This window comes from Phoenix dactylifera, unplaced genomic scaffold (genome assembly GCF_009389715.1).
Source record: "Phoenix dactylifera cultivar Barhee BC4 unplaced genomic scaffold, palm_55x_up_171113_PBpolish2nd_filt_p 000188F, whole genome shotgun sequence".
Taxonomy (NCBI): Eukaryota; Viridiplantae; Streptophyta; class Magnoliopsida; order Arecales; family Arecaceae; genus Phoenix; species Phoenix dactylifera.
In genome coordinates this window covers 1-25,205 of record NW_024067715.1, presented here as the reverse complement: position 1 = coordinate 25,205, position 25,205 = coordinate 1, and the positions used below count along the sequence as shown (strand labels likewise).

Genomic DNA, 25,205 nt, shown 5'->3' with positions numbered 1-25,205 from the left:
CATTCTTTTCACATTCGAGACTCCACAACGGACGCTTCCGGTTGACTGCATCCACAACAGGTAATAGGTTCTTCTTTCTTTTGGGCTCGTTTATCTAATTGTGTTCTAATTCTCTGCATGATAGCCCTATTTTGAAAATTTATTTACTGTCAAACTTCAAAACCTAGAACATCTACTACCAAACCCAATCTATTCATCATTTAAATCTAGATATTAAATTAGCACATCCTAGCGACAGGGTATTTTTCAACATCCGTCGATCAGATTATTTTGGGATTAGAACGACTGTAATACGTGCTTGCAACATAACTTCTTATAGTGATTAATTTCATACTTTAATTTTGAGATAACCGAAGTACAAATCGGTAATATTTAATTTTAAGTTACTTTTATGAAAATTTGTTGATTTCGAATTCATAGTAGGTTGCATTAGTAGGTTGTTTTGCATCACATTTTGTTAGTTAGGGTTCATTAGTAACATTGCATTTCATATTATCAACTAATGTTGTCATTGCATGCCAACCTGTAGCGGTAGGGAGTACCACTTCGTTCAACCTAAAACCCCTTTAGCTACCATCGATTTCGAGGCTCTACAAGATCTCATGGAACGGTTCGCTACCTTGCAAGCTGACCATAAAAAATTCAAGCGAGAGGTACATGCACTAGTGCGACATATTAGGACTCCTGAACTGCCAACCCCAATCGCAGCCTATCCTGAGTTCAGTTTGGCTGCACCACCTATAGGTCTTCCCCATCCCCCTAGGAACCAACATTCTCCTGATTACTAGCGCGATCTTGACGAACGGCTACTGCATACCGTAGGAGTAGATGCCCCCACCTTTGCTGGTCAACTAGAGCCAAGTGTGTATCTTAATTGGAGAGCAGCTATGGATAATTATTTTGATTGGTACAAAATATCTGACAATAGAAAAGTACGATTTGCCAAAATGAAGCTTATTGGGCAAGCTCACTGGTACTGGTATAATATTGAATATATGCATGAGACCCAAAGGCTTCCTCGTATCACCACATGAGAGGATATGAAGGAAAAGCTGAATGAGAAGTATCTACCATTCTCTTACCGACAACGCATTATGGATAGGTGGCAGAAACTAACTCAATGGACATCAACCGTTGCTGATTACATTACACGATTTGAGGAGTTTCATATGAGGTACGGTATAATCGAAGAGGAGACTGTTGAGTAAGGTTTCGAGCCGGACTCTGCGAGGAGATCCAGAAAGAACTAATCCTCCGAGAGATTACCACCCTTGGCCAAACATACCAGTTAGCTCAAGATGTAGATAGTTTCTTACGGGTCTTTGTAGTGAGGCGTACCGACCCTCGACCCATGGCTCCAGGAGCCCGACCTAATCAAAATTATCTTCCGCAATCCAGACTGCTTTCCAATCCTCCTAACCAGCCCGGTCCTAGCCAAGCACCAACGAGGACATCTCCGATGCCTATCCAGAACCCTTCAAATGATAAAAAGGGCATACTAGTTACCAACCTTCCTTCTAGAAGCCAAATCCAATGTTTTAGGTGCCAAAAATTCGGCCATATAACATCCCAATGTAATGTCAAGACCTACCTAATGACTGAACTAGAAGTTGGGACCCAAGAGAATGAATGTGTCGAAGAAGTCTACGAACCAAACATTGAAAATTTTGTAGAAGACTTTGAAGACAAACAGAGCGGGTTAGAATTTATCCAGGCTGAACCCCAAAAGGAGCCCACTGATCCAAATAACCAAAACCCTAGGCTTCATGTGGTTAGGTGTACTCTAGCTCAGACTAAGACCGAACAAGATTGGCGTAGGACCTCCCTGTTTTACACTCTCGTTAAGATCAATGGTAAAACAGGCAAAATCCTATTTGATAGCGGGAGTTGCATCAACGCCATTGCTTCCGGAGTTGTCTCCTATCTCGGCCTGAAACTATCTCTTATCCCAACTCATATAAGGTAGCTTGGGTAGATAAGACATCCATTTCGGTGTCAGAAAGATGCCTCATCCTGATTCAATTCCTATCTTATAAAGATGAAATCTGGTATGACTGCATTCCGATGGATGCAGGTCAAGTCATTCTAGGGAGACCTTGGCTATACCATATGGACGTCACACTTCAGGGACGTTTGAATTCGTGTAGCTTTATATTCCAAGATCGGAAAATTATACTGAATTCATTGCCTCCTAGAGAGCTCGCCCCTGAAAATAAGAGTGCTACTCTGCGAAAAGATGAATCACTTCACATCATTACTCCGAAAGAGGTAATGAAAGATATTGAAAGCCAATCACTTGTGTTGGCCCTTGTGGCTAAAGTCATCAATGTGGAGTCGAACCCAGAGCATTCACTGGCAGTAGTTTCCCTATTGGAAGAGTCTCATTCTGTTTTTCCTAAGAATCTTCCGGACACACTTCCTCCGATGCGTGATATTCAATACACAATTGATTTCGTTCCCGGAGCATCCTCATCTAATCTTTTCCATCATAGGCTCAACCAAAACGAGCATTTTGAACTGAAACGTCAAGTTGATGAACTCCTCACACGAGGGTATGTTCGTGAGAGTTTGAGCCCCTATGCTGTACCTGCACTCCTCACCCCCAAGAAAGATGGTTCTTGGAGGATGTGCGTTGATAGCCGTGCCATCAATAAAATCACGGTTGAGTATTATTTTTTCATCCCTAGGCTGGACGACCTCTTAGATTTTATGTCTGATGCCACGATCTTTTCCAAGATTGATCTGAAGAGTGAGTACCACCAGATTCGGATTCGTCTCGAATGTCCATGGCAAAATGTCAGTATGGACTTCGTGTTAGGACTTTCTCGTACCTCTATCAAGCACGATTCCATTTTTGTGGTTATGGACCATTTCTCCAATATGGCTCACTTTCTTCTCTGTTCTAAGACTTCCGACGCCTCTAGAGTTGCCAAACTTTATTTTAATGAAGTCGTTAGACCTCCTGACCTTTCAAAATCTATTATATATAATAGGGATGTTAGATTCGTGAGCTACTTTAGAAAAATTCTTTGGCACATGATAGGCACCAAACTAAATTTTCTTCCATCTATCATCCTTAAACCGACAGCCAGACTGATCCAAAAATTTTCATCACCAAATTTAATTTTTAATTTGAAAAATATTAAAAATATTATTTTTGAGTAATTATAAATTAAAAAAAAGGTAAAAAGAGGGAAATCCAAAATGAAACTAAGTGTGCCCGCCGCCCCGCCCAAATTTCTTTGATAGCCCAAGTCCCAATTGCTCTCCAGAACGACATGGCATTCCTAGCAGGTTCATGTAAGCATACGAGCATGCCAATAGTATCTAGAATCAAAAAGAAGAGAGGTGAAAGGTTGGCAGCGTAGGCCTTGATGTAAGAATTTTCACTACTGTAGTATTATCTACTCAAAGAAGGATGAGCTAGAGCTATGATTCTACTTTAAGAACTATGGATAAATTAAGATAACTAAAGTAAAAAAATTAAAAATAAATATATGAATAAGATAAAAATAAAAATAAAGTTCAGTATAGATGTTTTTATTGGTCAAAATATTTCTTCCCAGAGTTGCATTCTCCATCCAATGATCCAATCTGTAGCATAGACCCGTGCAATAAATAAAGAAAAAATCCTTCTTAGTAAATTTACTCGTAACCTAGGGGCTTTTTCGTCACACAGCCCAACCCTGCCCCGCCCTCAAATTCAATGACTTTCGAACTGCCCTCCCCATCATTCGAAATCGAAATCGCGATCAAAAAATAAACAAAAGAGACGTCCCTCCGAAAACTCTAACCCCAATTCCCAATCCCACGAGAGAGGAAGATAGATCGAAGGAAAAAAATTGATTTTTTTTTTATCGAATTCATCCATCTTTTCCTTTTCCTCTTTCGCCTTTCTCTTCTTTCTGGCCGTCAAAGCGACTGCTAAAACTCCTTGCCTTCGGCTTCACTCCACGGCCCCATCCCCTCACCCAAATTGAAAGCTCCACCTCCCACCTCAAAACCCTAACCCTATCACCCTAATATCCTCTTAAATCCATGTCCTCCCGGAACCAGAACAGGCCCCCTCCCACCCCGGTCTTCGACCCCACTCCAAGCCCCTTAAATGTAAAGTTTGCCCTCTACTATCATTCTCCTAGGGGTAGGGTTTTGGCTTCTAGGGTTTTGGATTGATCACTGGTTCGGTTCTTGCAGAAGAAGGAGAATTTAGATGAGGCGCCTGTGGACAAGCGAAGGAAGATTAGAGTAGGGAGGATGGTGTGCCCGGCAACCAACCCACATGCGCGGCAGGTGCTGTCGACTGTCAATGCTGGTCCGAATCCTGGTGGGCATGGTGATCATGGGGCCGGCGCCGCTCCGAGCTCTGATGGTGGGAGCAGTGGCGGTGGGGTTGAATTCACATCTAGGGAGGATGTGGAGAGGCTTTTGGGTGAGAAGATGAAGGGGAAGAACAAGAATGATTACAAGGTAATTGGTCTGAAATTTCCCATTTTGTTGAATTTTTGCCCATTTTAACTGATTTTGTGGGAATTTTATTTATATTATAGGGAAAGAGCGAGCAGATGATAGAGTACATAAAGAAACTCAGAACTTGTATCAGATGGTTCATGGAGCTTGAAGATGGGTATTTGGCCGATCAGGAGAAACTCAGAAGCATGTTGGATTCTGAAGAGAAAAGGCATGCAGAGATTGGTAAATGTCACTTATGCCTTTTAATTCGGACTGCTAATTATTCATTGATTGGTTGTTAAAAGAAATCTTTTTTGATTAGAAGTTTGAAGAACTGGGTGTTTGTAGTATTTATTTGGTCGGTTTTTATCTTCTGTAGAGGCTCAGATGAGGGCCAAGGTTGAAGAATTAAATGCAATTATCCATGACCTTCAGAAAGGAGGAAGCTGACAAATTGATAGTTCTTTTGAAAATTTCCAGTTCTTTTGTTAATTGTTTGGCATGTTTCTGACGGCAGATTTGAAAAATGACAGGCTTTCTTTAAATCTTATGAGATGGAAAGAGAGGCAAGGATTGCAGTTGAAAATTTGCGGGCAAAATTGTCCGAAGAGCTGGAAAAGGTCAATCAAGAGGCAAGACGTTTCAGCGATCAGGTAAGGGTGTTTGCTCGTAGACAGAGATTTTAAGGACCCCTGTTAACCTTGCTTTCTTATATTATTTCAGCTGAAAATGATCCAAGAAACTAACAAGAGGTTGCAGGAATACAATACTAGCTTGCAGCAGTACAATAGCAATCTTCAAGCTGATGCTCTGAAAAATGGTAAGACTATGTCAAAGTTGCAGAAGGAGAAGAATGCGATGATGGAAATCTTTAAGCGATCACACCAACTCTCTTAAGATTCAATTGGAGCCTTCTAGGGTGGGCTATCCCCAATTTGTTTTGGCTTTTAATTATGAATTAATGGTCACATGAGCGAGCGATGTTAACTTGGCTAGTACTTGCAAACATTTGGCTTTTCTTTATTTTATAACTACTATTGCAAAAACCAGTTCTATGTAGTGCTTAATTGTTGCTGAGTGAAACCAAAGGATAAATATATATAGAAGCACCTTCTAGTGATATTGGATGAAAGAATCTTTTCCACGGGTTCTGTTTTTGAATAGGATAGACAGTCTTAATCTGATATAGCTAGAAGATAACTTGTTTTCGTATGACAATATTATTTCTTAATTGAGTTTACTGTTTACTTTTGTACTCCATGCAGTATAACATTAGATTATTCTTTTAACTGAATGCTGTCCATGTCGTGCAATAGCTATATGCCTTTGCTTCTCCTTACTATAATTGTATAACAGTCGGTGGGGACTCTATTTTGAGAATTGTTTAGGTGTACAGCAGTTCATCTTTAGGTTCTGCAATTCCAGATCCATTAAATACAGAGGTCCTGTAATTTGGAAACAAGCCTAACATTCTCTGCTAATGGTCTGTCTTTAGATGTCATTCTCGCACACTGAAGTCTTTGTTGGTTATTATGCTCTCAAGTGGAGGTTCATAGTGTGACAGGTTCATCTTGTACTTACAACTATCATACCTTAGGTGTATTTGAATATCATATTTGAATTAGTTTAATTCCTGAAAAACTTGGAGCTAAAACCCTCCATACAATAATCTGTTTCTGCCACCCATCTTTCACATCTAATTGGCTCATCATTAAATTTATAAAGACCCAATATCAATCAACTTTTCTATTTTTGTGGTTCGGTTACTGGTTGGAGTTTCCGAAGGTTGTCATTGTAGTGAATTTTTGGAACACTTCACACACCATGTCCCCTATCTAGGTTTCATTTATTTTGGAAATTATGTTATATGAGTTTTTATGATATTCCGGTAAGATTGTTTATATAATAGCATGATCACTTTCCATGTCTTGAATTTACCATCACTAACTTGAATTTATGTGTTTGTTGCATTTAAAGTATTTAGTTTATTTTCTAATGAATATTTTTAAAATTGCAGGTTTCTTGATTATGAGGTCAGTCACAAAATTGTTTCTATCATGTGCCAATTTTTCAATGGTCCTTGGTTGTCATGGAGGGAGGTCTTTGCACATGCTAAAGTTGGAATGCTTCATTATGATTGCTTTTGCCTTAGATGATATGTCTTTGCATTTTTAGGAAGAATGAAATCTCTATTGATCTCTATGACATACTTTTGGACTTTGATTTTGATGGATTTAGGACATGTTGATGTCTATTTTGAATGATATGTTAAATAACTTTTGCGTAATATTGAATGCCTTTGCTATTAATGATATTATTATTATTATTATTAGTATGAGCCAATCAATGTACCAAATGTACCAAGTTATTGGAATGTGATCAGTGACCAAATTTGGTTATTGAATTGTTTACCAAGTATTGTAACGAGCAGCCATAAATTTAGTGACAGGATTTTAATTCCTAAAAATTGATTTTGCTCAGTGAGTGGTGACAAATTAGTAACGGTAACCTTGTTACTAGGTCAGTGACGGGATTAATGACAAATTTAGTGACAAAATTTGTGACCATATCTGTGACGAGTAAATCTATCACTGAAGGTTGTGACAGATTAGTGACCAAACTTATGACCGAATTCTGTAACAAAATCAGTGACCAAGTTACCTTCATCACTAACTCAGCATCTGGATAGTGACGGAAAATATGTAATTTCTTAAATATTTAATTCTTAGATTTGTAACGGCTTAGTGACGGCGGTTCTGTCATGGAGTTTAGTGACGGAAATTGCCGCCGTCACTAAGAATTTAATGACGCATGTTTTTGTAACCAATTCAGTGACGGAAGCTCCGGTCACAAATTCTGTATTAGTAACCGGAAACATGGTATAGTGACGGGAATCTCCGTTATTATACGTGTTTTCTGGTAGTGTGAAGTTGTTAACCGTAGCCTTAGAAACCTGTTAAAATGTCTGGAAGGTAAACGTGCTAGGACCTGAGATTTAGTATTACCGACAGCCGAGTTTGCATATAATAGTTCGGTCATTAGGTCCTTAGGCATGAGTTTCTTCGAAGTGGTGAATAGTTATAAACGTAGGCAGCCCATAGACCTAATTTTCATGTCTCATCAACATAGAGTCTCTGAGTCTGTACAATTATTTGTATCACATTTGCATTCATTACATCAGGAAATCAGCAAATGTATTCACTCTAATAACTTAAAATATAAAATCCTTACTGATTTGCACAGATGTTACAAAGAGTTGAATGTAGGAGATTACGTCATGGTGAGAATTAGACTTGAACGATTTTCTTCGGGAAAAGCTCGTAGTGCGGGACCGTTCAAAGTCTTAAAGAAAATCAATTCGAATGATATTAAATGTTGCACTAATCCCATAGTCTTCAAAAAGATCTACAACATTCATTCCTTCTGACCCTTTTGTTGATCCACCCACCTTTGTTGATCACCTTGACCCATCACCTGTTATTGAGCCTCCACCTTCAAAATTTCATACACGCAGAGAACACATAGAACATATATTAGATTAGCAGATTATATCTACTAGGAGAGGAAGTTGCTGGCATTACCTTGTTCGGTGGAAAGGCCAACCCGAATCGGATGTGACGTAGATTTTGCGAGTCGAGTTGCAGCGCTTGACTCTAACCTTCTGGAGCAGTACGACAGCTGGCCAGACCTGCACTCGATGGAGTCGAGCTTTTTCCACTCGAGAGAAGTTGATGGGGACATCAGAGCTGATCATCCGCCCGTCTAGTCCACCATCTTATTTGCATTTTATTTTATTTCTAGGCTTGTTTGCATTTTATTATTATAAGGCTTTATGTGTGTTATTTTGGACTTTATTGGAAATTATTTTTATGTAAGGGGTTTTATATTAATTGTTCTTATTTGGGCCCTATATATAGAGGACTCTCATCATGATTAGGGTTTAATGAAAGTGAATTAAAATTTCTCCCTATGTTCTTTCTCCCTTCTCTCTTGCCCCTCCTCTTCTTCCTTCTTCTCCCTCTTCTCCTCCCTTCCTCTCTTCCTCTCCTCCTCTTCTTCTTCCCTCTTCCCCTTACTTCCTTGTTCTGTCGCCTCTCCCATGATTGGTGCTGCATCATATTGCCACCTTTAGTGGTGATCATCTCCAATCTGCATAAGTGCCACTTGCCACGGAATAGGCGACAAGAAAGTGTGGTCAACGGAAAAAAAAAATGAAAAAATGCCTTATATTTGGTTGGAGTTTTCAAAGGAAAGATGAGAAAGTAAATTTTTCATAGGAATAACTTTTCAACATTTCATGGGGAAAAAAAAGCTGTGGCATATGGAAATGCCACTTTTCCACTGGCTGAGAACTATGATTTTTTTTTTCAAAAATGCCCTTAAGCCATCATGATCTTCTAAATTGCCATTTTTAATAGGTAATCTTCAACTATTAAAAATTACCACAATATAAAGAAGTTGTGGTAATTTTAATATAAAAATATATATTAATAACTATTAATTTACCATAAAATAAAAAAGTTGTCTTACTTTTAACTAAAAACTCAACCCAATCAGTATTTTAATAGCCATTTTTAAATATTTTTAAATATTTTACATATTTTTAAATATTTTACATATTTTTAGATTAAAAAATTTAAAATAGCTATTAAAGATATATTATGAATTGTGGTAATTGTAATAGTTAAAAATATTTTTAAATAGCTATTAAAAGTATATTCTGGTCATTTTGGCATTGAACCTTCAAAACCTCCAGACCTTCGTGTTCCAAGTATTTGATTCTAAAAATTATGCATGTGATGTTTTTTCCTTAGTCCCTTTATTAAGTACATAATAGCTATTTTTATCCAACTTTTTCAGAAAAGTAGATGCTCAATCAAACATAAGCCACTTTAGAAAGTATGTTTCCTATACCATTTTTCGATGGTCAATCAAACGTACAAAAATTAATTTTTCAAGTATCGTATACCTAGGCATCAACTTCCTAGAAAAAATAGTCTAATTCTTCCGGCAAACCAAATGAGTCCTAAGAGAAAAGGTATAGTTATTGCACGATTTTCAAGTATCGTATACCTACAAAGAGTTGAATGTAGGAGATTACGTCATGGTGAGAATTAGACTTGAACGATTTTCTTCGGAAAAAGCTCGTAGTGCGGGACTGTTCAAAGTCTTAAAGAAAATCAATTCGAATGATATTAAATGTTGCACTAATCCCATAGTCTTCAAAAAGATCTACAACATTCATTCCTTCTGACCCTTTTGTTGATCCACCCACCTTTGTTGATCACCTTGACCCATCACCTGTTATTGAGCCTCCACCTTCAAAATTTCATGCACGCAGAGAACACATAGAACATATATTAGATTAGCAGATTATATCTACCAGGAGAGGAAGTTGCTGGCATTACCTTGTTCGGTGAAAAGGCCAACCCGAATCGGATGTGACGTAGATTTTGCGAGTCGAGTTGCAGCGCTTGACTCTAACCTTCTGGAGCAGTACGACAGCTGGCCAGACCTGCACTCGATGGAGTCGAGCTTTTTCCACCCGAGAGAAGTTGATGGGGACATCAGAGCTGATCATCCGCCCGTCTAGTCCACCATCTTATTTGCATTTTATTTTATTTCTAGGCTTGTTTGCATTTTATTATTATAAGGCTTTATTTGTGTTATTTTGGACTTTATTGGAAATTATTTTTATGTAAGGGGTTTTATATTAATTGTTCTTATTTGGGCCCTATATATAGAGGACTCTCATCATGATTAGGGTTTAATGAAAGTGAATTAAAATTTCTCCCTATGTTCTTTCTCCCTTCTCTCTTGCCCCTCCTCTTCTTCCTTCTTCTCCCTCTTCTCCTCCCTTCCTCCCTTCCTCTCCTCCTCTTCTTCTTCCCTCTTCCCCTTACTTCCTTGTTCTGTTGCCTCTCCCATGATTGGTGCTGCATCATATTGCCACCTTTAGTGGTGATCATCTCCAATCTGCATAAGTGCCACTTGCCACGGAATAGGCGACAGGAAAGTGTGGTCAACGGAAAAAAAAAATGAAAAAATGCCTTATATTTGGTTGGAGTTTTCAAAGTAAAGATGAGAAAGTAAATTTTTCATAGGAATAACTTTTCAACATTTCATGGGGAAAAAAAAGCTGTGGCATATGGAAATGCCACTTTTCCACTGGCTGAGAACTATGATTTTTTTTTTTCAAAAATGCCCTTAAGCCATCATGATCTTCTAAATTGCCATTTTTAATAGGTAATCTTCAACTATTAAAAATTACCACAATATAAAGAAGTTGAGGTAATTTTAATATAAAAATATATATTAATAACTATTAATTTACCATAAAATAAAAAAGTTGTCTTACTTTTAACTAAAAACTCAACCCAATCAGTATTTTAATAGCCATTTTTAAATATTTTTAAATATTTTACATATTTTTAGATTAAAAAATTTAAAATAGCTATTAAAGATATATTATGAATTGTGGTAATTGTAATAGTTAAAAATATTTTTAAATAGCTATTAAAAGTATATTCTGGTCATTTTGGCATTGAACCTTCAAAACCTCCAGACCTTCGTGTTCCAAGTATTTGATTCTAAAAATTATGCATGTGATGTTTTTTCCTTAGTCCCTTTATTAAGTACATAATAGCTATTTTTATCCAACTTTTTCAGAAAAGTAGATGCTCAATCAAACATAAGCCACTTTAGAAAGTATGTTTCCTATACCATTTTTCGATGGTCAATCAAACATACAAAAATTAATTTTTCAAGTATCGTATACCTAGGCATCAACTTCCTAGAAAAAATAGTCTAATTCTTCCGGCAAACCAAATGAGTCCTAAGAGAAAAGGTATAGTTATTGCAAGTAAATTCGGCTCTCATGCACCCCCCCCCCCCCCCCCCCCCCCCCCCCCCCCCCCCCCCCAACACACACACACACAACAACAACAAAAGGAAGCACAGAATATAGTAAGTATTAAATTATAAGTGCATGAAAGAGTTCAATCAATGCATTAACATATGGATCAACAATTTTAAAAGAAGAGGAACCAAGGCATTGAAACATAAGCATAGACCACATAATGAGCATTTTTTTCAAAAAAGAAAAAGAAAAGAGCAAAGCTAATTAAGCTTCCTCACTATGGTTGCACAATTCTTTTCAATAGTGTTAATAAAGTGGATCAGTTTGAGACTATTAAAATTTAATGGACATCAGAATAACTATAACAATACTTTTTCAGTCTCAAGCTAAAAATGATTTGATTTATTTTCTATTTTGGAGCATTTTGACCTACATCTCAAACATCAGTAATGATTGATCTTGTTATCTTAAGCATGAACTATAGTATTTAAGCTTCCAAGTGTTAATTAAAATCTCTACTATATCTCATTTTGGCTTGCATGTCTCCCTTACCCTGTCATGTATATTAAAGATTTTGGTAATTCTAGCTTAACCTTACATTCTTCATAAAACACTTCGATGTACTTTCAGATAATTTAGTCATCCCCTACCATTGACATCTTCTGCCTATCAGTCATTCTGCACTTGGTTGATACATCTCTTCTTGTGATGCACCTTACTCTTTCTCTCCCTGGCTAGTATGGAAATTGCAGAGCATGCAGCATATGATTTCAGTTGGTGAAGTTTTAATTTATTATATCCTTCATATATAGAATAAAAATGCAGCATAGGCATTTCATTCTTCATTAATGTGTTACTGATGGTTGAAATAGATCACTTCCATACAGAATTTATAAGCTTTTTTAGATCAAAATGCTTTCAGGCTTGCTAAAAAGGAAGAGGAACAAGAAGGAAAGAGAATGAGGAATAACGAGTGTTAAAAGGAACACATGCAAGCATGCAGATCAAAAAGAAGTCATTAAGGGTTAGTGTGCTAAGGTTCTTAATCAATTGTCCTTCCTACAGAATTTGTTCAATAACCATAATCATAAAACCATATCCCAATTATTTGGTGTCAGCTTTTTGAATCCTCATTCACCAAGCTATGAACGGTAGTTGGATCCATTTCATAGTTGGATATGTTTTTGCTGCTGACTGTCAACCTAACTCTAACCACACACCTGTTTCATCCCACTGCATTCAATCAAGGGATTTATAGTTCTTTAACATGCTTCAACAACACAGTCCATAATAAATGATTAACCAATCAATTCTTTGTGATAAGGCCATCTCTACATACCATCTCTCTCTCTCTCTCTCTATGAGTGTCTGTGTGTATGTACACATACATATGTGTGTGTACCTACATACATATGTATTCATGTACATAATCAGGTGCAGTGCCAATGCGTTTTTTTTTCTAGATTGTAGTTGAGGAACTCATAGGTCAAGTGAGTGGTTTTTTAAATCCTATTAGATAATGAGTGGGAAGGGGATCTAATAATTAAGACCAGCTAACATATAAAGCTCACCTATTTATGTGTCAATTTTCATGCATAAATTAAAAAAAAATCATGAGAGCTTTTTTCTCTTTCCCCCACATTGTTGATATCATGCTTAGAGAGGAGGGGGGTTTCGCAAACCTTGGACATTGTAGCATTGACACCTTAGTTTGTTGGTGTTGAAAAGTTGACTGAGCTAGTTGATGTTACTTTAATGAACCCTAGAAACTTTACATGTTTAATTCTATAACAAACCCAGGCTGGCTTGAGTAAAGGAGTAGAAGAGCCTTTGCATTTCTTCTAATTTAGTCATCAATTTTGAAAAAAGAGAGAATGCAAGAAAGAAGAAAAGACAAGGAGAAAGTAGCTTAGAAAGGATCATGTGGCACAAAAGAGTTCAAATATGTTTCCAATGAATTTGGAGGACTCAGGTGAGTGTAATGTATCAAGGAGAGTTTTTTTTTCATATTGATGTGGATCTGAAACTCCATAGTCAAACCCCTCATAATATTTGGGGCATTGTTAACGCTCGGGATATCAATCAATTGACATCTTAATAGATTTTTTTTTTGCTTAAAAAAAGAGGAAGGGGGGAGGAAGAGACAAGCTCACCCCCGCGTAACAGCCTCCACTGGGCCCCCACCCCGTCAGGAGAATGTTCGATACGGGCAGAAATGACCGTGTATTGGGCATCCCGATCGATTTTACTCATACCCTCCCTACCCGTGGGCCCGGCTCAGATACCTCTCTGGGCTCCGGCACAAACCTTCCGTGTGAGTACATCACACCTGGCACTACCGAGGCTACCAACGGATCAGTAGTCCTTCCAAACTCCGTGTCCGAGCAGAGAGCATCCGGTCTCTACAATTTAATCGACGCCCGCACGTTTCGAACTCGGAACCACTTGGTTGGAAGTAAGATCTCGTTCCACTGAGCTACCTCCTCAGTGGCATCTTAATAGATTTTTCATTACCAAAGAAATGAGTGGATAAGTAACACTAGCAAATGTTGTAATGCAGAATCGAGATTAAGTTTCTAGACAAATTTGCAGTGAATATAGTACAACATAAAACCACCCAATATGCTTCGGAAGAGAATTAGCTTTACCTCTTCAACAATGGGCTTCTCTGGCTCATTGTCTACTTGTATCTGATTGTTGTCCACTTTGCTTCCAGACCTCAACATCCAATCAAGCCCCAACTCCTTCCTTGCAAGCTCCTTATCATTCCGGGCAATGAAGTCACTTTCTCATCTTCATCACCTATACCCCCCCCCCCCCCCCCCCCAAAAAAAAAAAAACCCAGAAGTATAGTAATTACAAGCCCCACAACTTCCATGGTTTGAGCAACACAAATCAAAATACGATCAAAAAGAAATTTTTACCAAAGAACTCATCCCGCCGCTCATCCCTTGTCCCTCTGCTCTCCTTCCCATGCTTATTCCTCCCTTCCTTCTTTCTCTTCTTCATCTTCTCATACTCCTCAAATGAATAAGAATCCTCCGACAAGCTCTCCCGCCTCCCCCTCTTCCTTATAGATCTTCTCTCCTTACCTCTATCCAAAGAGCTGCTGCTGTCGCTCTTCGTCCTTCCCTTCTCTCTCTTTGAGCCTTCATCATCCTCATCAGAGCCATCATATTGTGAACTCCTCCTCCTCCTAGAACTTCTCTCCTCATCCCTATCCAAAGAAGAGTCGCCCTCGCTCTCCGACCTTTCCTTTTCTCTCCCTAAGCCTTCATCATCCTCATCAGAGCCATCATATTGTGAACTCCTCCTCCTCCTAGAACTTCTCTCCTCATCCCTATCCAAAGAAGAGTCGCCCTCGCTCTCCGACCTTTCCTTTTCTCTCCCTAAGCCTTCATCATCCTCATCAAAACTATCATATCGTGAACTCTTCCTCTTCTTTTGGTTCCTTTTCAATCTCTTGTGCTTCCCCTTCCTGCTGCTTGAATCCTTCCTCTCCTCATCAGAACCATCAAGGTCTGAATTTGACTTCTTCACCTATCAAAATTAAAATTTTACAAAAAGGACAAATTCAAAGGGATAACAAAAAAAAAGGAATAAAAAAAAAGATGATTACCTGGAGCTGATCTTTGGGTATAAACTTGATTCCAGAGAGCAATTTCTTTTCTCTCTTTGGTATTTTTGACCAGCACTAGAGTAACACGGCCTGATGTGTTCTTATTCCTACTGCCAATCAATCTGCAGAGTGAGATAAAGCAGGCATGAAGCTTGGATAATTAAATTCAATAGTTAAAAATATCTTAAAAGACATTATATGAAATCTTTTAATAACAATTTTAATTTATATAATTTTTAATTTTATCAAAAAAAACATCCTAAAGCTAGAGTTATGTCAGAATGATAGAATCTATAGCCAGTAATAAAAATAATATATGAAATAACTATTTCAAAAAAAAACTGCTCTTACTTTACTTTTCCTTGTCCCTAAACACATGTATCATAATATAATAATAATTACTATGCACACAACCCCCCTTCCCAAAAAAAAATCTCCATCTTTCTTCTTTTTTAGATCCAAGACTTCTTTGTTTCCATTGTATTTGATTGCTGAAAGTTACCCAACAGGCTACCACCAAGCAGGAGAAAATATTATCTACTTCTTAGAGTACCTAATCAATCTTCTGAAATGAGCTTAATAAAATGAGTTGCTAAAAGGTGCTTAGCAAGAATAATTGTAGTAACCAATTCAAAGGTAGTATTCACATTAAGCTGGAATAAAATATGAGTATAACTTATGCTACAAAACTTATTTGTTACTAGATTTTTGTGCTTTTCTTTTGGACAAGAAAAGATGAAATTTGAGTTTCTTTTGAAAATGATGATATTTTATATTGAGAAGCAAGCCTTCTTAGAATAATCCTCTCCTATATTAGATGTAAGAAGTGTAAAGTAATATGATGGCCCACACCTTTCCAATTATTGATAGAAGACAATGGAGATCTACCAAAAAAATAGTGGAACATATGTACGCATTTTGGAGGTATTATTTTGCTTGAATTCTATTTTTTTTTAAACTCTGTTGGCAAAGAAAATGTACATGACTAGGCAATTCAAGGCAATGAAGTCACAACTTTTAATTTGCGAGGATGAGCTCATGTGGACGAATCATGAAATAGAAATACTCAAAAAACTATAAATATTATAGGTTTTTTATTAGAAAGTATATGACCAAAATTCAAATAATAGTGGATAGGAAGGGTGAGGCTAGTGTTACATGAAGTAAAACCTTAACATAAGGGAGACAATGTCGATCTAGCCAAGGTCACAAGAGTATGCAAGGCTTAAACAATGGTACGCCAGCACCAGACAATGTTTTTAGTGTCATTTTGGCCAAAGGATCTAGGCTTTTGATTTCATCTAAGAGTCATTGTTGTTACGTAAAACTTGTTAATATGGCAAGCCACTATGGAAGTCTTAGCAAGGGATTAGGAATAGCAAAGTCGACTATGGGATTTAGGACGAGCAACAATATCCTGACTATCATGGTACACTCTTTTTTTGTTAGGGCTCTTCTCCTATAGGAATTTTCTAATCTTATCGATGCCTCTAAGAGCCCTACCAAGTATTAGCTGACCAACGGACTCCAAAAACGTAAGTTAATAAGGAATGGGTCAACAATGCATGTCAAGTTTAACACTCCTATCATATGTGCCCTAGAACATGCATGTGGAGGGATTATCAATACAAAGGCAAAGTAACAAGACAAGCATCAATCAAGATAATAGATAACTATGAATGAATTGAATAAGCAACTGAATAGGAGCGGATTTGAACTCATACCTCTAGGAATCTAATCTCTGATACCATGTTACTTAACCAATAAACCCTAAAAGTTTAGACTAATAGGAAATGGGTTGACAATTACGCCAAGCTTAAGAAACTCAAGAACAAGGATTCACACTCCCACCTAGCAAGTTGACTCTTTACTTTGTAATGAAGAAAAACATAAGTAGAAGCTAGGAGACATTTATTAGCAGTAAAAGCCCCCAAATAAGTAAAGGCCAGCTTTCCTAATTAATATTTACATTTTTACTTCCTGAGTTAATGTCTATGTTTGAACAAATGAATCTTCATTTGTTAAAATGAGTTACTATATTTTTTTTTCTTAAGAAACAAATGTCATTATAATAATAGATGCATCTAAGGAGGGGAACTAACATGGAATTTATCCTTGTTAACCATGTATATCTTATCAACTTTAATTCCTTCATTGAATAGTAGACACCTTTTGGCATCCACTATGTTGCTCTTGTGTCTCCCTCTATACTTGCAAGGTTGAATGACTCGCTTCATTACGAGTTACATCTAGCTAAAACCTAGAGATCTATTTCCATCCCTTTTTTCGCCCTTCATCCTTTGCTATTATACACAATCCATTAGTAGGGGCCCAACCAAGTGTTACAAAATTTTTTTCTATTTTATTTTAGCATTTTTCTATCATTTTCTGCATTTTGACCTAATTTCTGATGATGTTATATTAGTTTCGACTTCTAGTCAAACATGGTCTAAACATAATCAACACCTATCATCACATCCCCTCTTCCATCCGCCAAAATTCTATCAAATTTGGAGCTCCCAGGTCATTTAGACTGTCACCTCAGTTGCCTAGTTAGATTAAAAGCTTAGTTTGGTCACTAAGTTCACAAACTAATGTGACCTATTATTTTGACTCACTAATCTAAGAAATTGGATCCATTTTACACTTTCTCTTCTTAAATCCTTACCATTAGAAGTCATGATCCATGGTAAAGCCTAACTACCAATCGCAACTTGATACCCGGCCTTCTATATATTCCCTATGATCTGAAAGAACATTTTAAAACCTCATGTTTGTACCATCCGTTCAAATTTCTTCACTCTTTACAATTACAATCCCCTCCTCTCTTTGTCTAAGTTATGAGAAGGATTTCAAAACCTTAGGAAGCATTGGCTCTTAGATTTTAGGAGCCCTCTTAGTCCAGATCTAGGGTTAGAGAAGAGAGGGGAGATTTAATCTATAAAGAAAAATCTCCCTCCTAATCTCCTTCTCTGGGTAGGATCCTCACAATTCTAAAGGAAGCAAAGCTCCAAGATCCCATCAATGCATGAAGGCACTACAAGAGCTTGAGGGGCCCCTAAAACGGTCCTCTACATGAGAATAGGCTCGTCATTAGCCAGCTACACTAAGGCTCTTCCTCTTTACTTTTAATTTTTTGATTTTCATGTAATAATTATGAAATGCTCTTGAACTACTTATATTTTTTGCTCTTATAGAATAAATTATCATTTTGCTTGGTAGAGTAGATTTTAGCTTTCTTGCATCTTTTCTTATTTTGATTTTTTAGCATTCTCTCAAGTTTCCAAATCTAGTTGGAGATAGGGTTCAAAACCTTTTGATCTCACCCCTCTAGGATAAAAGATCCACAAATCTACGCTCTGAATATAAATGCAAGGAGGATAGAGACTCAGGTGCCTTAGTTCACTAAAATAGCTAGCAAGGGCCACTCGAAGTAGTTTCTGGTCTTGTGGGTCAGCAAAGTGCCAATGGTGTTTGAATGCCTAGAATTACAACTGCAGGCTTTAGTTCAATTGCAAAAACAGCTCTAAAACTAGTAATGAAAATTACAGCCAAACTTGGTCTCAATTTCGACTATAAGGAATCGTGTATTTGAGAAATCTCTTTGGAAGGGGTCCCCTCACAACTCCAACCCATTAAAAATGAGCCAAATACTATAATAATATCATAGTATTTTGTTATTGTCATTATTAATGAGCCAAAATACTACTTTAGCATTTGAATTTTGAAATTTCTGTTTGGTATATTGATCTTTTACTAAAGAAGGGAATCATTAGATGTTGTGTGAGCTTTCCTTAGCTTAAATTTGTGAGAACATAAATATTTTAAGAATAATTTTGAAAGGTTTGTCGAACCAATATTGAGGGTCGTAACCATTGTTGATTGGTTCTGCATGGTACTATCATGTATCATACCGAGCTGAGGCGTATTGGAACCAGTGAAAGGAGAGGGGGGAAAGTGAGGGAAGGGAGAGGGGGAGAGAGGGGAGGGTAGAGGTGTACCTCACCGGCACTGGTGACGGGACCCTAATATTAGCTATGGAGTTGTTGTTGGCACAGAACCTAAATTCTAGCTGGCATCATTGTTACGGAGCATTGATATAGAGGAGAGGGGAGAGGAAGATGGGAGAGGAGAATCGAGAGAGAGAGGGAGAGAGGAGGGGGGGAGAGAGAGAGGTGTACCTTGTTAGTAGCGGTGATAGAAACCTAACCCTAGAGAGAGGGGGGAGGGAAAGAAGAATCGAGAGAGATAGAGGGCTGGAGAGTTCTATTTTATATTAAAAAACTGGTTCAATTCTGGAATCGGATTGACCGGCAAAAGTGTCCCGGTAATCGATTAGTCCGGTTCAGTATGCCCCTAACCATGTGGTTCGGAATAGTTCGGCAGTCCTTTATTTTGATTGTAGTTTGTTTTGCCACAACTGTAATATTTTTTGACAACTTGAAAAATCTATTTCCATATTAAAACTTACTCTCCACATATCTATATTACCAAAGAAGAACGAGGACACCACTCTTGGTTTTTGGTCATTTTTGGCTGGAGCAATGGAGGTTGTCAAGTGGAAGAGTGGTCTTGGGACTAGAGAAGTGCCATGAGAATTCAGAAGTTTGACTTTTATCATAGGAAAATGAAATGACAAGTTTGGGGATCATGTATCATCTCACTTGAAATTCTAGAAGATTCAAATTTAACAAAGACAAATTCGTAATGTGATCTTTGATTCATAATGCGATGCTGCTGTAAACGAATATACAGAAACAGAGCTTTATATAACTGACTAGCAAAACAACCCTTTAATATTGCAACGAAATAGATAAGTTGCATCACAGATTATCCAGATTATCGTTTACCTTGTCCGTAGTCAGATATCTTTGCTACTTGCAAAGTCATTTTTCACAGGATTTTGTATCTTGACATTGGCTTTGCTTGTACGGCTTCGAGTTTTGGTTCAACAAGTAAGTATTCAGACTAAATTTTAGTTTTCTTTTTTTCCAAATGGAATAATTATCTTGATACGGATGGTCCAGGTGAATTCTATGATAAAAGAGATGATTATTGGCAACATAGAGGGGTGCTAGTGTTGCAAATTATAATGTATAGAATCTTACTGTTTTTTCTTTGTAGATTCTACATCCATTTTGATTGAAAAAAAATTATGAGACAATTGCTGAAGTTCTTTCAGGTCCAGAACATTTGGGAATCACATTTTTAAGCATATAGAGTTCTATTTTCATTTTCGTGTTTTTACGCAGAATTGCTGTAGAATCAGTTTCTTTTTCCAGGATTTCTTCAGTCCAAACTGAATCCATAACCAGCGCATGCTACAGCCCAAAATTGATAACGATCTTCCATATAGAAAAGAAAATATCAGGAGATATCTGAATTTTTTTTTGTGAATAATAACTTTAATTACGGCAGCAAGATACTTTTTAAAACCCTGAAACACCAATATTTGAACTTTCTAGATGTAGATTTCTAGCAATATGACTCTTTCCTGATCTATTTTTAATAGAAAGAGGATAGAAACAAATAGGGAAGGGAATGGAATAAGAGGGAATGACCTATTAGATTTCTCTCTCTTGGCCAGCCCAAGTAGGTGCCCATTCCTCTTCTCACACTAAAGTAAATTGAGGTTTTGCTTTATATTCCCTGTTTACCTCACTGAAACCCCATATTTCTTACATGGCAAATAAAACTTAATCCAGACTAACATTAGATTCCACAGGCTGTCCTAAAACATCTAATCCCCTAATTAACCATATAACCAGGCCTAACAAAAGGAGCGTCTAAAACTCTTACAATTAATTTAAACCCTTGTCAAGCTGAAAATTCAGCAGTTTAAACTAGATCTTGAGAGAAAAGATAAATTTGTTCCTCTGTCACCAAGATCTTTGCCTTCTCACTAGCCATATTTGATATGTCATTGTTACTTGCTATTAGAAGGCCAACAATGTTCCAGTTACCTTCAGAATTGGTAAATATTCTGTCTGAAATAATTAAATTTCCAGTTTTGTTGTGGAAAGATACAATGTCACTTTGTCCTGCTGGTATTTTGCTTCCATCTTCTATTGTATGTCCTTTGCTAATGAATATCAGGCATATATGAAATTCAAACTTGGAAATAATATGGTCATCTGAATCCACCCTAGAAACTATAGCATTAGATATTAGTATTTCGATAAATCTATTTAGCTGACAAGCTTGCTACTGCCTGATAAAAATCTGTTGTCAACAACCAAACAGAAAATTGTTTTCACCTCAAAAACAGCATTTGCGTATATTTACTTGCCCTATAAGTCAGAGATATGTTCATGCAATCCAACGTTTTGATATATATTTTAGAACTTTCATGGACGACCAGTTTATGATGCTTAAAGCTTGTATTCGCCGTCAAATCCATGCCAGTGCTATGAAACTGAAATATATATCCTGAACAGTGACGTTGCTGCACGATATTGTCCGCCTCCCTAAGACCCCCTTGATTTACACTTTTTAACAGATCTTAGTTAACGTAGTTTTGGTATTCAACAATGTCTCCTCTCTCGCGCGGAAGAAGCATTCTGTCAAACTCATTCAGGATGGGGTAGAGGTCTGTTTTGTTGATTTCTTTCATAATATTTTATAAATTATTAGCTCAAACATCTTCATAATTTCTAATTTTATTTTCTGGAATGTGGATTATGATTAACATATACCATATGACTATTTCAGTGCTGATATGATCTTTGCTTGTTTATTAAGTGATTTAGTTGTCTTTTGACTTTTACAGGCTTTCAGGGACTACCATCCCTCAGGTGGGGATTAGGGCCGGCCTAACCTTTAGGCAACTGAGGTGGTCGCCTAAGGCCCTGACCTAAAGAAGGCCCATCGCAGGAATGCCTCAAAGACAAAATGAAAAGAAAAAAGGCTCCCTGTGAGTTCGCTTTAGATCGGCCCACTGCAGGGAAGGCCTCAAAGACAAAATGGCCTTAGGCCTCCAAATATATTGGGCCACTCCTGGTGGGGATGTTCTTATTTTAGAATGTGTCTGGAAAAAGGTAAGTTTGTCTTGTCCGAGAGGACAAAAAGAAGCAACGAAAACAATCAAGATGATGATTTCAGCGCTCTTTCATTGGAGACATCTCTTCAATATGAAACTATAGAGCTATTTAGTGAAGGTTGGTATTTTGTGTTATCCTTTCAGGCATCCTTTGATCACAAAATATCATTTTACTTCAAGTTCAACCAACAAGTTTTGTTTTTGCTCGTCGCTCTCATCACTTGAAGTGAGCATCATTTAATTCACATTTGCATGGTGATTGATGTGGACTTTGACTTATATATGCATCAATTATGATCATTCGATCAATAAAGAACTGATATTAGCTGTACGTTATCAAGCTTTTTATCTCCAATGAAGGAGCTTTAAGATTTTGCTCAAAGTAGGACTGGAAGGGTTCCAAAAATTCCAAGTTATTTCCGTTTTGTTTTATAGTTGGCTTTCCATCCATGGTGGGAGTAGTTCCTCTAGCAGGAGAAGCCTTTAATATCAATTTCTTGGGCAACATTTAGCAATGAAAACATTGATAGTGCCTAATGCACGACCAGCGCCTTTTATTTAACCATTGATTCAATTTATATTCATTACTATGAGGGTTATAGATCACTAATGATGAAGGACGACCGCAGGAGGAATAGGGAAGGACTATAGGTGGTGCGGCCAAATCGATTTTAGGTTGGGCTGCAATAGGGGTTGGTGGTTTAGGGATCCTAATGTTTCGTATAAACTCACGGACCTCTTGTCTGATTTCTTCCCTTTCAGTTCATATGGCAGCGAACTGGTCCATGAAGAATTTCAGAACTTCAGAATCCATGGTAGCTAAGGGGAGGCTTGGTAGTCCTTATCACTATGGGTTGACATGCAATGATAATACTATGTATGATGATGTGAATTACAATGTCAGTAATGAAACCCTAGTAATGTCACAAAATAACTTAAAATTTAAATGTTGCTGATTTTACTTTAGTTATTTCAGAGTTAAAGTATGAGATTAATCAATTTAAGAAATTAGGTTGCAATCAAGTATTACAGTTGTTCTGATTCTAAAGAAAATTGACTGTTGAACGTTGTGAAATGTCATGTTGCTAGGGTGTGCTAATTTAATAAGCAAAAGATTTAATGGTTGATAGGATAGGTTTGAAAGCAGGGTTTCTATGTTCAGAATTTTGACAGCAAAAGTAAGTTTCAAAAATATAGCTATTATGTAAGAGAATTAGAACATAATTAAATGAACAAGCACAAAAAAGTAGAAACCTATCACCTATCGGGAAGCAAACAGCCAGAGTCGTTCGCTCGTGGGTTGGGGCGACGATCAGGGGCACGGTTGCGGCGATGGGCTCCTCAATTGACTTCAACTTGGATTGGATCACTGCAATTTGGCATCTCTTTGTAGAAATTGACCTGATTTCAACAATTTGTTGAGCTTAATTACTATGGCTTGGCAGGCCTGATGACTGGGCTGTTGTTTTAACGAGGAGAGGGCCGGTGAGCTTGGTTTGTAGGGTCTGGTGTGTTGTCGGGTCTGTTGGACCCGAAAGCTGATGGGGAGAGAGGAAATTGATGATGGGGCTGGCGGGCTTGGGGATTGAGAGTGGTGTGGGAGGGGGTTCTGTGTTTTGGCCCGATGGCTTGTTGATGAGGGAAGTGGGTCGGGTGTGGTCTAGAGAGGAGGGGGGTTTCTAGTGTTGGGGCTTGGGTTTTGGGGATTGGGGAAAGCAGGGCAAGCTGCGGCCGAAAGAAAGGACACCGAGAGAAGGGAATAAGGGTGAAAGATAGCGGGGATGGGGATAGGTGCGTGGGCACGGCCTAGGAGGTGGTGAAGATCCAATGACTGGCGTAACAGTGCGAACCGTAGGGCCGCAAGATCGAGAAACTTTGGTAACGGAGCTTTGACGACTTTGCTCTGATACCAAATTGTTCTACATCTTCGATCTTGCGGCCCTACGCTTTGCTCAGACTTCCGCGTTTTGGGCATCGATTTGGGGCGCGGACTACCTCAGCCGAGAAAGGGTCCCAAATTCCCCCTCTTTTTTTTTTTTTTTTTCTCGAAGCAGTACGGCCAAGTTCTCCACTGTAGTCATCCCGTGGGATTCAAGCATCACAGGGAAGCAACAATAAAAAAAAAAGAGAAGTTCTTCACGTGGGTGCTGTTCAGATCTCAGGCAGGTTTTCTTCTTCCTTTCTAAAGCAGCAGGCTATCTCTTCACCCCGTGTGTCTTCATCTCCCGGCGGAGTACCCCTCCCTGAGACGGCCGACGATCAGACATGAGAAAGGGGAAACGGCCCGCGCACTCCGCCGCGACGCCTCCCGGCTCCCTGGTCCTTGCGGTGGCTCCCAAGGAAAGGGGAAACCCTCCTGCTGTCGTGCCATCCATCTATTGAATCCAGAAAGAGGAGCGCCGCCGCTCCTCCCCGAGCGCCCCTTTCCGTGTCCGTGGCCGCCGCATGCCACCTGCGGCTACCACCGTAGGAAGGTAACCCCCCTTTTTTTCCTCCTCTCAAAATCGTAGAAGGGTTGGAAAAAAAAAAGTAAAAAAAAAAAAAAAAACTTACCATTCTTCTTCCTGAAAGCTCCACCGTCCGAGCTCCCTCCGTGTACTCCGCCGCTGCCGCCAACTACCGCCTCCCCCGAGCCGCCGCCGTCTAGCACCACCTTCCCCGAGCCGCCGGCACCGCGTCGCGCCGCCTCCGCGCCCCTCCACCGCTCACCACCGCCCGCGCCTCTTGCCGCCCGAGCCTCCCCTTCTGTCCGTCGTCGACCACCCGCAGCATTGCCCACAGCGCCGCTCGCCACTCCCTCTTTCATTTGTTGCCGCCAAGCCCACTGTCCACCGTCCGAACCCCTCTTTCTCCCGCCGCCACCTCTCGCGCTCCACCCCCTTTTCCGCCACACCGCCCACCGGCCGCCCCTCATCTCCTCCCCTTTCACTCTGCGCCCTCTCTTTCAGACCCGCTTTCCGCCAAGCCCGACCGCCGCCTCTCCCCTTCTTCCAATTCTCCTAGAAACCAAATCCAATGTTCTAGGTGTCAACGATTCGGCCACATAGTATTCCAATATTCCACTAAATCCTACTTGATTACTGAATATATCGAACAAGTCTATGAACCAAATATAGAAGATTATGTAGAAAACTTTAAAGATGAATCCACCGGATTAGAATTTGTTTAAAATGATTTTCAAAAGAAACTATTGTCCTCAGTATAACCAAACCACTTTACATCACTACTTTGAAAGAGGT

At 38.6% G+C, this 25,205-nt stretch overlaps 2 protein-coding genes and 2 long non-coding RNA genes across 8 annotated transcripts; 2 read left to right on the top strand and 2 right to left on the bottom strand.

Moving 5' to 3' along the window:
* The first annotated feature begins 3,731 nt into the window (after positions 1-3,731).
* LOC103724329 (kinesin-like protein KIN-14H) lies at positions 3,732-6,781 on the top strand. 5 transcript variants are annotated; one of them, XM_039117155.1, is made up of 6 exons: positions 3,732-4,107; positions 4,195-4,467; positions 4,548-4,692; positions 4,983-5,102; positions 5,209-5,368; positions 6,467-6,781. In XM_039117155.1, the coding sequence occupies exons 1-4, from the start codon at positions 4,039-4,041 to the stop codon at positions 4,991-4,993; spliced, it is 498 nt and encodes a 165-aa protein (XP_038973083.1). In that variant the 5' UTR covers positions 3,732-4,038; the 3' UTR covers positions 4,994-5,102; positions 5,209-5,368; positions 6,467-6,781. The 5 variants fall into 5 exon arrangements, with proteins under 5 accessions (XP_038973083.1, XP_038973082.1, XP_038973080.1 ...); XM_039117154.1 differs by having other exon boundaries at positions 5,173-5,368; XM_039117152.1 differs by having other exon boundaries at positions 4,829-5,102.
* Positions 6,782-14,203: 7,422 nt separating this feature from the next.
* On the bottom strand, positions 14,204-16,678 carry LOC120105076 (zinc finger CCCH domain-containing protein 13-like). The gene is made up of 2 exons (XM_039117146.1): positions 16,652-16,678; positions 14,204-14,848 (listed from the first exon to the last, which is right to left on the bottom strand). Exons 1-2 carry the CDS (start codon positions 16,676-16,678, stop codon positions 14,204-14,206), a joined length of 672 nt encoding a protein of 223 aa, XP_038973074.1.
* A 2,256-nt stretch (positions 16,679-18,934) lies between these two features.
* Positions 18,935-22,297, top strand: LOC120105081. The gene is made up of 2 exons (XR_005507471.1): positions 18,935-21,516; positions 21,697-22,297. It is a non-coding gene; the product is annotated as an uncharacterized LOC120105081 (long non-coding RNA).
* A 1,721-nt stretch (positions 22,298-24,018) lies between these two features.
* Positions 24,019-25,199, bottom strand: LOC120105080. The gene is made up of 2 exons (XR_005507470.1): positions 24,520-25,199; positions 24,019-24,424 (listed from the first exon to the last, which is right to left on the bottom strand). It is a non-coding gene; the product is annotated as an uncharacterized LOC120105080 (long non-coding RNA).
* Positions 25,200-25,205: the final 6 nt, after the last annotated feature.